The sequence below is a fragment of the Zea mays genome, chromosome 3 (genome assembly GCF_902167145.1).
Source record: "Zea mays cultivar B73 chromosome 3, Zm-B73-REFERENCE-NAM-5.0, whole genome shotgun sequence".
Lineage (NCBI taxonomy): Eukaryota > Viridiplantae > Streptophyta > Magnoliopsida > Poales > Poaceae > Zea > Zea mays.
Genome location: NC_050098.1, coordinates 3161739 through 3176131, shown reverse-complemented (window position 1 = coordinate 3176131; position 14393 = coordinate 3161739). Strand labels below are relative to the sequence as shown.

The 14393-nt window shown below is 46.7% G+C and overlaps 3 protein-coding genes across 3 annotated transcripts; all 3 read left to right on the top strand.

Annotated features, from left to right (window-relative positions):
• Positions 1 to 473: 473 nt before the first annotated feature.
• LOC100277604 (uncharacterized) lies at positions 474 to 1506 on the top strand. The gene has a single exon (NM_001151117.2). The coding sequence runs from the start codon at positions 574 to 576 to the stop codon at positions 1288 to 1290; it is 717 nt and encodes a 238-aa protein (NP_001144589.2). The 5' UTR covers positions 474 to 573; the 3' UTR covers positions 1291 to 1506.
• Positions 1507 to 7171: 5665 nt separating this feature from the next.
• LOC100382368 (reduced male fertility) lies at positions 7172 to 9834 on the top strand. Its single transcript, NM_001175113.1, has 8 exons — positions 7172 to 7538; positions 8056 to 8270; positions 8388 to 8432; positions 8529 to 8696; positions 8784 to 8831; positions 8951 to 9121; positions 9285 to 9389; positions 9482 to 9834. Exons 1-8 carry the CDS (start codon positions 7192 to 7194, stop codon positions 9565 to 9567), a joined length of 1185 nt encoding a protein of 394 aa, NP_001168584.1. The 5' UTR covers positions 7172 to 7191; the 3' UTR covers positions 9568 to 9834.
• Positions 9835 to 10649: 815 nt separating this feature from the next.
• LOC103649565 (uncharacterized) lies at positions 10650 to 11915 on the top strand. The gene has a single exon (XM_008675301.3). The coding sequence runs from the start codon at positions 10990 to 10992 to the stop codon at positions 11500 to 11502; it is 513 nt and encodes a 170-aa protein (XP_008673523.1). The 5' UTR covers positions 10650 to 10989; the 3' UTR covers positions 11503 to 11915.
• Positions 11916 to 14393: the final 2478 nt, after the last annotated feature.

The window sequence follows — 14393 nt, the reverse complement described above, 5'->3', positions numbered from 1 at the left end:
CCACGGGATAAAAATCGCGCGTCTCTTGTGTGCTTTATCTTTGATTACCTGTGTTCACAAGAGCTCGTTTCAAGCTACTTAGTCGTTCTAACTTTAATAACTAAGTTTTGTGGTAGTGTTAAATTTTATAGGATCAACTATTCTCCCTCTAGGTGATCTCAAGACTACCGTATCTAAAGAGTAAATTTTGAAATAGAAGATATGATGAATAACTGTTTAATCTTGTCGCGTCAATTTTTTTTCTAAAATATAGAAAGAACCTCCATCTTAAACGTTCCTCATACTATCTCTAGTTGAGTGTGTAAAATAAGAAACGTAAAACTGTAGATAACAATGTTTAATTTGTAAAGAGAAGTCTAAATTATAGGATGAGATAGAGGATACGATAGAGAATCAGATGGAGTTACCCTTGGACCGTTGGCCAAAAGACTCTCCTTGCCCGTACTTACCTGTAGTTCAAGAAAGAGAACGGCCCATTAACCCCGGCCCCGGCAACTCCCCAAGTCGAGCAACAGGCCAAACCCCCAGCCGCCGGAAGCCGCTACCGCTAGCACCTCCGATCGAGTCGGCGCCATGGAAGACGTCATCACCGACGTGCCGCCGCCTTCCCGCTTTTCCCCTGACGACCTCGACAACTTCGCCGCTCCGCCAGCGCAGCCCACCCCCATCTTCGTCGTTTCCCCGAACCCTAGCCCACCGGCCCCGCGCCTCCTCGTCGTATTCATCTCCCCCACCTCCCTCGCGCTCCTCGCCTCCCCGCCGCCGCTCCTCGCCTCCCTGCTCCTCCCGGACCTGCCCCTACTCCCGCACGCGCCCATGCGCGTGTACCTCCACCCCTCCGGCGCGCTCCTCGCCGCGGCGCACGGCGCCTTCCCCGCCCACCGCGCGCGCGCCGCCGCGAAGGCTCTTGTCTCCAGGCTCCAGCCGGAGGAGGTGCTGGTTTTGGACGCGGTCCGGAGCGGGACGTACCGGGGCCGCCTCGCCGCGGACGAGCCCGTGGAAGGGAAGTTGGAGACCCGCGCGGCGCGCGCGCGGGGAGGCGTGGGGGCTGCCAAGGCAGTCCAGGCTCTGGTCCCACCCGGCAGCGTGGTGGACGGGCTCGGCGCCGCCGTGCTCGCGGAGTGCGAGATCCGGGGCAAGGCGGCCAGCATGGTGGTGACGTGGCCGGCGGACTCCAGGCCCGCGGAGTTCGGGGTCATGCGGCGCGTGGCGGCGGAGCTCGGCGTCGACACCGGCAAGGCCGCGGCCAGGGTCTCCGGCCGGCCCGACCTGGATTCCTTGTACACTTGAGATTTCTCTGTTACTGCTGCTGAATTGCTGATTTCGTTGGCTGTGGCGTTGGGTTGTCTGATGAGTGAGTGTTTTGTTGGTTTGAGACAATTTGGGGTCAAATCTGGTCTGACGGACGAGTTGGTTTGCGTGATTTCATATATGAACAAATTCTGATCTCAGTTGTGTCGTTACTGCTGTAATGATCACTGATTGAATGGATTGCCTTCCTCAGAAGCCATGTGAAGGCCAATTACAATGAAGCGCAGAAAGGTTCATGACAAGCTATATGCGCTCTGTTTGGGTAAGGCTTAGGGGTGACTAAAGTTTATTTCGTGTCACATCGAATGTTTGAATATCGAATGTTTAAATATCAATTATGAGTATTAAATATAAGCTTATTATATTTAATAAATCTGTCTCGTTTTTTAGCCTTCATATGTGTAATTAGTCTATGTAATGATATCGAATGTTTAAATATCAATTATGAGTATTAAATATAAGTTTATTATATTTAATAAATCTGTCTCGTTTTTTAGCCTTTCTATGTGTAATTAGTCTATGTAATTAGTTTTATATTTAGACTGTATTTGATCGTAACTATCGCTCAAACATTTGATGGGCTAAACTTTAGTTTGGTGAACCAAACACCCTCTAATGCTAGTGAACTGTAAGTCATAAAACCACCATTGTACTAATGACATTGAATGCAAATACGCCTTCCTTAAAAGTGACCGTGGCAAAATAATATACTATTGAATGTTTCCCTTCGGAATGCCCTATGGCTATGATAGTCACACAAGCTCCCGTCTTTTTTATCTTTCTTGTCAGGATAATAATAAAAAGTTATGCCCTCTGCTGTTTTCCATGAATCAACTCCAGTTGTTACTACGATCATTTACGTAGTTAACATGTTCAATCCATGTCAAAGAAACAACCGAAGTACTTAGCAGAGGGCTAGCTAAAAGTTAAGTACTACCTCTGTTGTCGAATATTTGTCGTCCGCTAATTTATTTTTAAACTAAACCGTTACAAATAAAAAAGAACGGAGTGAGAACTATTTATGGTCTGGATACTGATAGCAGTAGCACCATTCAATGGGGTTGAGTGATTGACATGTTTAGAGAAAAAAAAACAAGGCTAATTTGTATACTCACATAAACATCTGTAGAGTATTTCGCGTGGTACTTTTAAGTGGTAAGTGACAGTGTGCAATTTGCAAAAAAATACTTCTAGTTTTATCATCAGAAATTTAATGACAGCATAATATGAAAATTAAAGCTTTCTGAACTATCTTCTCAGTAGGGTATATGTTAGGAAGTTAGGCTGCTCACTATCTATTCATAAACAGCATGGCTAGTGGCTACCAGCTTACCAAAATTGTGAAGCTTGATTTATAGATTGTGGCCTGTGACTGGTCATACCTTGTTTATTGAATGAATGGGTACATATTTACATAATGTGCACAGTGCACCATTTATATATTTATGATGCAGAAGTTTACAGGTAGGCAACATAAGGAGGCTGCCTACAGGGGCAGCAACGAAAAGAAGGAAAACAGAAAAGCAACTGTGCAAAAAAAAAAAACTATACACAAGACGAGGTGTCTTGTGTCCCCTGCAACAAAGATGCAAGTTCTTTTGCCTCTGCCAAAACCCAAATCCTCGCTTCTTTAATTTTGCTTCTGTACTCAAATAGAACTGGTGTAACAGTTATGTGCTTCTCAATGATTTCAAGTCGCCTCGTCGAACCCTGGAACCGACCAGGCGACTAGTCGCGATTAGGCGACGACTAGGGCGACTAGTCGACCCCTGGTCGTCCTAGACTAGTAGTTATACTTATATAGGTATACATATAAATATACCTGTATAAAAAAAGGACGTACCCAGTGCCGTAGGCTTCCCGCACTGTGCGGGGTCTAGGGAAGGGTATCTTTAAGCACCAAATATGCAGAGGTTGGGGCTCGAACCCGGAACCTTCCGGTTACAGACGGTAGGCTCTACCGCTGCACCAGGCCCGCCCTTCATAAATATACCTGTATACATTATATAAATTAGAACACACAACTAGGATAAACAAAGTAACATATTGCTTCATTGTTTAGGGTTTATGGGGAGAAGTGGGGGAGCAGGAGGGACCTTCAGATGACGTGCTCATCTCGTCACTGGTTCGTAGCCACCGCCGGTTGGAGAGTGCAGGAGGCGAGCAGGACTGCAGGAGAAGGGGCAGGGGACACAGGGTGTTGTAGCTGTCGACAATCAGGAGTTCAGGATAGGGGCGGTGCCAAGAGAGGAGAGGAGACGTGCAGGTTGGAGACTGTTGGCGGCTAGGTTAGAACAGGAGAGGAGAGGGTACTCTAAATTAGACTTTAGATGGGCTAAAAAAGTCCCAATAACTAAACCCTAACCGGGACGGCCAGAACACATAACTCGGACGACTAGTCGCCCTAGTCGATGATTAGTCGGACGACTAGGTCTTCTAGTCGAGTCGTCCAGCAAATCGTGTCATAATTGCCGACCAGCCCGACTAATCGTGATTAATCGCGATTAGTCGGACGACTTGAAATCATTGCTTCTATTATGGTTAAATAGAACTGGTATCATTTCTGCAAAATGGCCATCCGTGGCTCTTAGCGATCATACGTTTTGGAAAACTTTGCTGGGAATTTTTTGTTTGAATGGTTTCTTACTATGCAATAGCAGCTTCTGTAGTTCTGACTGTGGTTTATTTACCCAATATTTTTATACTATACATGTGAATTGTGGAATATTCAATAACATAGGCTGGAAATTTACATAGCTACTGTGCTTCTGCTTCAGTTGGATTTTTTGACCAAAATTAAGCAAATAGACCAGTCATCCCAGGTGGTGGTACCGTGACACTGTAAATCTTCATCTTAGCAATCATTTTGCTGTTTGCTTGCATCTTTATCTCCTGTTTTCTTTTCAATTGACTGACCTCAAGAGCAACTTATTGTGCTATTGTATTCTCCATTCTCTGCACCTTAGGTACAGTTTGCGCTACACTCCTTTGGTGCGAAAGATGGTTTCCGACCTGATGGTGAAGTTGTGTGACACTGAACTTTGAGCTGCTGCTGCTAGCATGATGGCTGTTTGGCCCTTTGCCCATTTCCTTTGGGTTTACCATTGTTTCGTAAACTACAAGCTAACATGGTACTATTTTGGTTTACCCTGTACTGCTGCAAGGCAATCTGAATGGTGAATGCTGTGTAACATGCATTTTGGTCTCCTTGATTGCTGCTTGTATTTGCATCGGGCCATCGCACTGTAGAGCTTCTTTACACCTCGAACAATCTTCGACAGTTCTAACCTACATGTAAATCATTTAATCAGGCCATTTTTGTTGAGCTTTTCAACTTGCCTTTGCTTTTATAAAAACCAACCAAAGAAGTAAAAAATAACAATTGCTTTAGATCAAAAGCTGTTTTTACTCAGCTCTTCAAGTGTTTTTATTTGTAGTGGAGATATATATGTTTAATAAAAGGGAAATTTGGATCCATACCATTAAAAGATCACCACTTTGGATCCATACCATTACTATCTCACTTACATGTGGGTCCACATGAGTCAATGACATGTGTGGTCCATGGTATATATCTAAAGTTTGGATCTTTTAATGGTATAGATCCAATTGTTCCTTAATAAAATTAACCACCTACTACTGGTTATAAAAGATACCAGTCTGTTTTTTCCTTTTCCCCTATGCCTTGCTCCTGCTTGGCTAGCAGTTGCGGGCGTGGGCACGACATACTTAGCGTAGAAGCGGCCTTGACGATCTTATTTATAGCCTCTAAAGAGAGATATAGTCGTTGTAACTTTAATAGTCATCTTAGTACCATTGGACCATATGTCATGGATTCATGGTCCGATGCCTCACATCGACTATTGTATTAGTACTAGTCGTTGCTAACCATTAGAGGTGCCTTTATAGCTTATATTTCGATACTCCTTTTCTCGTTAACCTTTATTTCATCGCCCGATGCTCCTATGCATGATTGTATGACGCCCCTCTAAGCGTACACAATATAACCATTTGGTCTAACTCCATCTTCACTATGAGTCTAGCGCTCATCCCAATGCACCTCTATGTGCACATTTAGGTCATATGGGCTGACACTCTTTGCCACTTCTAGTTCGACGCTCGGTCTAACACTCTTGTTGTGTGTTGATTAGGGTTAGCTCGGTTGTATGGTCCGATGCCCCATAGAACAGTTCGAGTTCAATTTCTCATTCTAACGTCTATTAAAACCCTTCCTTTTGTTACTTTGTGATCTTTACATCTGGCTTTGTTCCATCTCGTGTCTGCGACTAACACATCTTTTATGTCTTGCTTGAGATGTTGATAATTTGGATCGACTTTTTACCTTAATCTAAATATACGTGATATCCTTTGAATTATATCTAAAGATATTAGAGAATAATGTTATTCTAAATGATCATGTTAACATTGAAACACCAAAAACTTTAGGTAAATGAATCCTGGTCCATTTCCTTACCCAAACAAAAATGATAATAGCATGTATGTCCCTTTACAACTTCATTCATAAAAGTGAACTGGTGGCTTAAGATTTCGATATGTATGATCGCGATGAGAACATCCCAATTCTTTCGTCATCTTCATCTCAGCCTAGTGGTGAGACATAAATTGTTTTCGTTATATTGTAGCTAATGGCTTACTTGCTGTGAGAGAGATAGAGAGGTGCTATTTGTATGAATAAGTACTTAAATTATGAAATCTGCACTAATATCTGTAATTTATTCTTGGCACAATATATATTTAGGCGCTAATTCTATGGAATATTTCTTTTCAATTTTGGCCGGTACAGAGAGCGTTGTCCTCACGCTGCTGAATTGCTTATGAAGAAGGCAAAAAGAAATATCGCCCTGTTTAGATCATTGTAATTGAATTCCATTCTAATAATAATAATTTAGACACATACCAATTAGGTCATGTTTGGCTCCTAGGAATCGAGAGGAATTCGAAAGTAATCTAATAATAAAATAGAAAGCACTTTCTAGATATTGGTTTCAATTCATGTGATCCAAACAAGCCTTTAAGCTAATTCGATTTTATATAAAATATATTTGTACAGTGTTATTAGTAAAATACCGGATATATTTATGTGCTACACATTTTTATTATAGAGGAGTGAATCCAAGAACGTCTTATAAGTTATAGAGTGAAACAAATTCTATTAATATATAAAATCATTTTTCATCCTCCACCCATGAATTGGAAAGATGAAAAGTTAAATTCAAGCTAAATATGTTATTTTATTAAGTAAATTATAATTTTTTCAAAATAAATGGATCCGAACGCTCCATAGAGAAAAGTATGGACAATGTTGACATGCAATGCAACCAACTTTTCATCCATCTATTGGCAACTTATTAGCATGCTGAAAATTAGCAACCATTAGCTAGCTATTTTTTAGTGCCAGAAGGTCTAAATAGGCCCTGATATATATGGTCTTAAAGTGAGTTGGAGATGTGTATGAACTATTAGCACCTATTAGCAACTTCAAACCTTGCTAATATAGCTAATAGCTAGTAGCTTTTTAGATAATAATTACTTTGTTTTTTAGGTTGGCTAGTATTAGTTTTAGCTGCAAACTTTTAGCGTTAATATGAACAAGCATGGGTGTTATATTTTTCATAAAAGAAATATAGGCGTTCTGAAGTCGTGGTGCGCTACTGCGCTCCTACCTCGGTACCTCCAGTATCCGCAAGCTGAATGTCTTATTGGACCCACAAGTCAGTGTGATCATGCTGCCCTTGCCTTCCCCTGCCGCAAGGCTTCCAGCCATTTCGAAATTTGAAATCCCTGACGTTCCCGGCGCTTATATATGCACGCACTCCTCGCCAGCACGCAGGACGCTGTCCCTCCCCTTCCCACCGCTGCATGGGCAAAGCCTTCTCCCTGCTCCGGCCACCGCAACCACCTCGCGAGGACGACACGGAGATGATGGAGCTGAGGAAGCGCCCGAGGCCCCGGCGCCTCGACCCGGACTTCCTCTCGTCCCCGCCTCCCATGCCGCCGAGGAAGCGGGCACGGAAGCAGGCAGCGGCGCCGAAGCCGGTCGAGGCCGCGGGCGCTCTGAAGTGGCAGCCGCCGAGGAAGGGCTCCAGGCGCGCCACGGTGGGCATCGGGTGTCCCGTCGCTGGGCTCCATCCTGCGACGTGCGGCCGGCAGCCGCCGCTGCGCATGTCGACGCGCGTCCTCTTCCGCCCGCGCCATCCATTCAACTGGTACGCTATCTCCGTGCTCGAAGATGGAAACGCGAATTGTTCCGTGCTGAATTGGGTTTAGTTTTCCTGCTACTGCGATCGGAGTTGATTTCAGTTCTGACTTCTGAGTGCTCTGTTCGATCCTCTGGTTATTATTTGTGTGGCTGTGTGCTTAGACGAGGGAATTGACTCGTACTGACTTGCACTTGCTCGAATTTGAATTTTAGCGTTTCCGAATTCGTGATTGCATTTGCGTTTCTACGGATTTTAACCCCTCTGCTGCGAATCATGCTTGATTTGAAAGCGATCGCAACTCATAGATTGGCACTTTGGCAGGTCCCGTATGTGTAAGTAGGTTGAAGCTCAGAGATGATTCGAATTTCGTTCGTTGCATTTTGGTGTGTATCCGCCTTGCACTGTCACAGTTCGAATTTGATCGAAGCCTGCAGCATTAGCGGTTCACACCAGCATTACAAATTTCGGTCCAGTTTCATCACTGAATTGAGTTGAAATCCTGAGCCAGTATTTCTCAATGCAGGTACGAGCCGGACCTGTGGACGGAGGTGGCTAAGCACCTGTGCGGCTTCGACCTACTCCGCCTCTCCTTGACCTGCCGCTGGTTCCACCGCCTCCTCGCCGACGACTCCATCTGGCGCTACGCCTTCTTCCGCGACCTTAACCTCACCGACGCCAACCCGCACGTTCATCGCCCGCTCTCCCGCTCCTGGCGCTACCTCTACTTTGCCGCCTTCGGTAAGCAGAGCACCAAAAAATACCCCCACCCGTAACCGTAATCCGCTTCAGTTCTGTCACTCACTGACAGCAGGTCCCGCTTAGTGACACGTGTGCTCCCCTCCCTCCTCCTCACAGATGGCTCCCACGCCTTCTCGCTCTGCCAGAACGGCGAGCACCGAAGTAAGCGCAGCGAGATTGTAGGATTTAATTCTAATTTCGCCATTGCCTTGCGCTGCGATACTGTGTATTTGACGTCGGCGAGACCGCGAGACGCAGGTTCGTGGCGGATCGGGTCATTCGTGCTGGACTCGCCGCACATGGTGCTGATCGGGAAGCTGCCGCTGCCGAAGTGGCTGCCGTCGTGTCCCGAAGACGTACGGCTCACCATCGCGATACTGGGCGCCTGCAAGCTCCTCAACGTCCGCCCTGGGATCTGGATCACTGGTACGTACGTGGCCACATCCCATGGCCATCTTTAACTAGCCTTTGCCGCCTGACCGTCTTCAGCTGGTCTGTGTTGAATGCTTGCAGACATGCATGTGATGCGATGCCCCTTGTGCAAACGGAACAGCTGCCGAGGTGAGCCGGTGGATGGTGCTGGAACGGGGAATGCGTCCTGCCCTGCCACTGCTGGTATATATGCCTGTTTGCTGACTTGTTGGTACTGATTTTTGGTACGGGTGGAATTGGTGGTTCAGGGAACAAGCAGATCCTGGACGCACGCCACTCTGAGCTGTTCCTGGAGAAGGCGTACTGGGACGAGACCTTGGAGTACGAGAGCCTCGGCGAGCACTTTCAGGACGAGGAGGTGGCCGCCGCCTTCTGTGCCGTTGTCAACGCGAAGCAGTTCGCTTCCCCATCCACTGCATGTACGTCCGGGCGGCAACCATCATTCCAGTGCTGTCTCTTCCTCCCAGTTGCAGTTATCTGTCTGTACTCTGTACTGTACGTTTTCGACAGTGGACAGAATGATGGATTGGTGAATCGTGATTCGTGAATAACATGGTTGGCGTTGATGTTGGCTTGTTTCAGCTGTCCTCAACAGGGCCTGGACCGGAAAGCACGACGACCCGATGACCAGGCACTGTGCTTCCGCAACCGCCGCTGCCATCCACACCAACCTCCAGAGCAACGGAGGTACATACAGCAAAACCAATTGCGATCCTCGTTCCAGCGCAGTGCCAATCCCGAGTTCTGATGTGATGCGTGTCGTGCTCTTTGGGTGACAGGACTACTATCGACGTTTGAGGCGATGCGGGACACGGCCAGGGACGGGCAGATCGTGTCCATACGCATCTCCCAGGTGCTCTTCTGATCTGTACCCAATGCTGCCTTGGCTGCTGTGATTTATGATGGAAGTAGGCCTGGCCACACTCGTTCTTTTTTTTTACTGCTATTGATGCATTTCTGTCTAGATTGGACTGCAGAGAGAAAGTTGGGGCAGATTTCCGGCTTCAATTTATGTCCTTATTAGTAGTATATTGCACACGTACTGGAATCTGCTTGTTTGCTTAATGGCTATACCACGAACGGGTTTTGTCACTGATGTGCTGAAAAGAATGCGGATGCTTTTGTTTCTTTTAATATGGGTCGTGCCATCTTTTCCCCGACACTGGCGCAATGTGGTTTTGTCACCGATGTCTTAGTAGTAATTCTCACAGCGCCCATTCAGTAATGCAGAACAAAATCAGATATGCAAACCGACCAGCTAGCGACACATGATTCTAAATCGAAACACAATCCGAGTTTCATAGACCACAACTTCAAATGGGCGCTGTGAACATTTTCAACGTGTTAGCAAGAAACGCAGCGCTATTCTTTGGACATAAAGAACGTGGTTCACTGTATGTACATCATGAGTTGGGCCAAGTAGCAATAGTACCTGCCACACACGTGGTCTTTTATATTAATTGTTGCCAGGCTGAGCAGCGCATCTGATAAATATCAACCGGTGTTGCTCTTAGCAAGCCTAATCCAAGGTATCCAACTCCAACCCAAAAGGCTCCTCGCCTTTGGACTACATGGCTATAATCATGCAAAATGCCATGGATGATGACCTACTCCTGGTACTGATAATATTGGAGCAGTACATCTCTCTCCAAAAAGATCAAGCACTGCTACATGAACCCAAAAAAAAAACATGTACTGACTAGTGACTACTGAGTGGGAAAATTGTATTCGTACGTCGTTGCCTACTTGCCTTTGCAGCTCGTGCGACCTGCTTTTCTTCCCCCCTCCCCCCCCCCCCCCCCCCCTCCCCCCCGTCGGAATGTCGTGCAGGCATCCATGATCCACGCCACGCGTACGTGTGTTCCTGCTCAGAAAGCTCCACCCGCCCCAACACTGATGCAGAAAACACCACACCATTGGGCCGACTTGTTTGCTCATGGGCGCCCCGGCATGCATGGACAATCGCTAGCTGAAAAAGGACCATTTGACCCTAAACTCTTGCGATGTAATCACTCCATTGGGCAACCTAATCCTCTCATAGTTTAAGGCAGCCCTGCTCTGTGCTCTGCTCTCCTCTCTCAGTCGATCTCTTCTGCAAGTTGCAACTGGGGTTATATAAGCACCACTCCCTGTCACCGCCGGTCGGGGGCATTAGCCATCGTCGTCCAGACATCCGGTCCTCTTTCCCCAAGCTAGCTAGCTCGCCCAGCCAAGCCTGAAGCGCGCGGCCATAGGAGCAGAAGCCAAGCACAAGGCAAACTAATAAGTTAGGTAGAGATCGACAGAAATGGGCAACGTGCTGCCATGCCTGGTCCAACAAGCAGGCACAGCAGCAGGGGCTCTGCCAGCCATGAACCCCAAGCGGAGGCTCATCTCCCTCAAACTCCTCACGAAGGCCATCCACAAGATGAAGAAGAGGCTCGGTCCCGGCAAGGCGGCCAAGATAGACAGCAAACCGTTACCGTCGTCGGCCGCGGTGGAAGGAGGAGAAGTTCGTGTTGAAGCGAGAAGCAAGGCCACCAGCAGCACCAACAGCCGCAAGGGTGCCGTGCTGAGGACGAGGCTCCATGGCCGGAGCAGTGGCCTGATCAACAAGCAGGGGAAGAAGGGCGTCGTGCGAGTCAAGGTGGTCCTGACCAAGGAGGAGGCCGCGCGGCTGCTGGCGCTGACAGTCGGCGGCCAGAGGCACACCGCCGCGCAGATCGTGGCCGAGATGAAGAAGATGGAGGCCCGCCGCGCCGCCGCCGGCAGCGCCGCGTGGCGCCCGGCGCTGGCCAGCATCCCGGAGGAGTCGTCGTAGGAAGACCGGTCGGTCGATGCATGAGCTCGTTCATCTAGACGTAGCTCCGGCCATGCTTTAATTTCCCTATAGTAGGCAGGCGTCAGTCAGTCGTGGTCCATGCGTTCATGCGAAGAAACCTCAGAAGCCTTGATCTCCGGTGGACGGTGGTGACAGCAGACTGGTGAGCCAGAGAGAGACTTGGGTTGAGAGGCGAGGTGACGACGGCGTACGCTCCCCCTCCCATATGCACGCGCCAGGCCGCCGGCGTAGATCCTCGCTCACCGTGCCGATGTACAGCTAGCTCCCCTTTTGGTTTTGAAGCTTTGTGTTCTTCTCCACGGCCTAGTATACGTGACCAGCGAGTGAAAGAAAATGGAACGCAGAACTTCGTTCAGCTCTTTCCAATGAAATGTTTGTTGTGTCCTGTAGCACACTGAGCTTGTCTGGGAGCAAAGGGGACTGAGGGGAAGCTAAAAGAGGGCTTGAGGGGTGCTAAAATCCCTTTCCTCTCAAGTCTCAATGCTCCCCTCCCAAACAATCCCTGATACTTTTCCCGGTGGTGTCAATTTTCTTCACTTGCAGGGCACAAATTTATGTCATTTACACTAGCGATACGCTTAAGACAACCCATTAATTACTGGAGAAAGTTCTACTATTACCGGTTGAAAACCGATTACAATATCTAGTATTGGGAAATCTAGAATAAATACGTCACTATTTAGTTCTGGTCATACGACCTAGCACAAGTTGGGTCGTGTGGTGCAAGTCCAACCCGACTTGATTGTGCTTCGAGCTAACTCTTTTTGGGTCAATACGACACATAATAATTTTGGGTTGGATCGTGATGTATCTAGATAAACACTAGGGCCGACCTGAAACACGGCGGGCTGATGATCATGTTGTGCCGACCCAAGCACAACACAGATAAAAAACTTATATATATATATATATATATATCCAAAAAATACATCGTCAAAAATTTATAACTTTGATATAGACTAAAAAAATTATACGAGAAAAAGGAAACAATGTTTTCTGTAACTTTTGTGAAGAGATAAAAAATTTAAACCATAAAATAACCATTTAAACACTAGTTTTCTAATTCGTGCGGTGCCGGTCCAAGCACGACCCATCTATTCGTGCTGTGCCGCCCATCGTGCCTAAGTTTGAGGCACGGGCATGGCCCAGCCATTCGTGCCGTGCCGACCCAGCCATTTTCTTTCATGCCATGTTGTGCTTTGGCCTCTTGTTTTCGTGTCATTTCATGCCGATCCTAAATGGTCCGGTCCAAACTTTTAGGTCTATGAGGACTAAAGAGCGAACACTTACATGTGTATATATGTATATTGACAAACTAATACACACAATTGAAAATGTATATTAAAATGAATACTGATAGTAATATATACAAGTGTCTATTAAATCTCCTAACTACTAAATATATCTTCATATATCCTCTCAATATGAATTGTCTTCTTCATCTTAATTAAATATGATTTGAAAAAAAAATATTAATAAAAAATATTATTATTATATCAAATTCAAGTCGAGACATTTTATTATCGTGAAAACAACATTAACACCATATTTATACCTCCATAACTTTTTGCCACCGACTTGTACCTACGAAGGTGTCAATAAATTCATAAACATATATAGTATCTACAAATTAAGGTTGTTTCTCTTTGCCTATGTCAAACAATAAAATTAGAAAGAAAAAAAAGTTATGGATTATTATTGGCAAAACAAGTTACGAGATATGCAAGCTTCACTCGTACAAGAAAGTTGGCGCTAAACTTTGCTTTAGGTTGGAATGTTTTTTGCGTAGCTAGCCGCCTCCATGCTCTGCCTAACTAACGAAAGTGATAAATCGTTTATGCATGTATATGATACGCATACAGACTGTTTAGCATCTATATGGAGTAATATTGATGAAAAGATGGAAGAATGACCTGGTGATTCTATTTGATCTTCTACATATATGGCATATACGAGTAAATGGTGGTGGTTCAAGGAAGAACGAAGAGCGAAGGAATAAACGAGGAAAACAAGGAGGAGCTAGTAGTCGTCTGAATTCAGAGTTTGTTGGGCGAGCCTGATTTGAATACTCGCTTGAGAAAGAATGCCCGGCCGAGATTTGAGTGACAACGAGGGGAATGCAACGACGCAACGTGTTTTTGTCTTTGATGATCCGATCGATCATATCGCCGCTACTGTATCTCCGTATCGGGCGACGACTGATTGGGCACCACATCCATCCACCCCATGATAGACGGGCGGCCATGTGCGGTTGTTCTCCTCACTGTGCATTATTTATTTGTATATATTTGATTGCTGCTGGCTCTACTAGCTACCAGATAAACAATGCGGTTAGGGCTAGGGGATCGGAGGCATAAACAAATCCTTGCAAACTGCATCAAACAAGAAAGGGCTTGCACTGCATGCGTGCGCTGGTGCTGTGGATGAGTTGCGGTGTGCTTGCTGCTGCTGTGTCCTCAAGGCTCAAGCATTGCTGGTCGATCGATGGTGGAGTTGAGCCGGCCAGTAGTTGTATAGTAAACTGTAGGGAGAAGCGACAATGGCGGCGCGCGCACAGGGGCCACTGAACATAGATGGACGAGGACGGACGAGCACCCGGCCGGGAAAGCCGGCGGTGGTTTCGTGCGATCTCGCGGGAGATTATTCCGGTCCGGTGGTGTGGTGGTGGTGCTGGTGCAGGTGAGGTGCGTCGTCGACGGTCGACCGCGCGGCAGCTAGCATATGCAGTGGTTAGTTAGGGTGCTGCTGCTGCCGCGTGTGGGGCTGAGGCGGCCGAGCCCCGCAGCTGGTCGGTAGATGCCGATCCGTGTCGCTGCTTCTGATGATCTGATGCGTGCGAGCTTCGTTTGTTTATTTTGGCCCCCGGACAC

What these genes read in the sequence shown, in the direction of transcription:
- LOC100277604 (NM_001151117.2), top strand. Translation starts at nt 574, where the DNA reads ATGGAAGACGTCATCACCGACGTGCCGCCGCCTTCCCGCTTTTCCCCT.
- LOC100382368 (NM_001175113.1), top strand. Translation starts at nt 7,192, where the DNA reads ATGGGCAAAGCCTTCTCCCTGCTCCGGCCACCGCAACCACCTCGCGAG. An exon ending in CAAACGGAACAGCTGCCGAG is followed by an intron (nt 8,832 to 8,950) that starts GTGAGCCGGTGG and finishes TTGGTGGTTCAG; the next exon opens with GGAACAAGCAGATCCTGGAC. An exon ending in CAACCTCCAGAGCAACGGAG is followed by an intron (nt 9,390 to 9,481) that starts GTACATACAGCA and finishes TTTGGGTGACAG; the next exon opens with GACTACTATCGACGTTTGAG.
- LOC103649565 (XM_008675301.3), top strand. Translation starts at nt 10,990, where the DNA reads ATGGGCAACGTGCTGCCATGCCTGGTCCAACAAGCAGGCACAGCAGCA.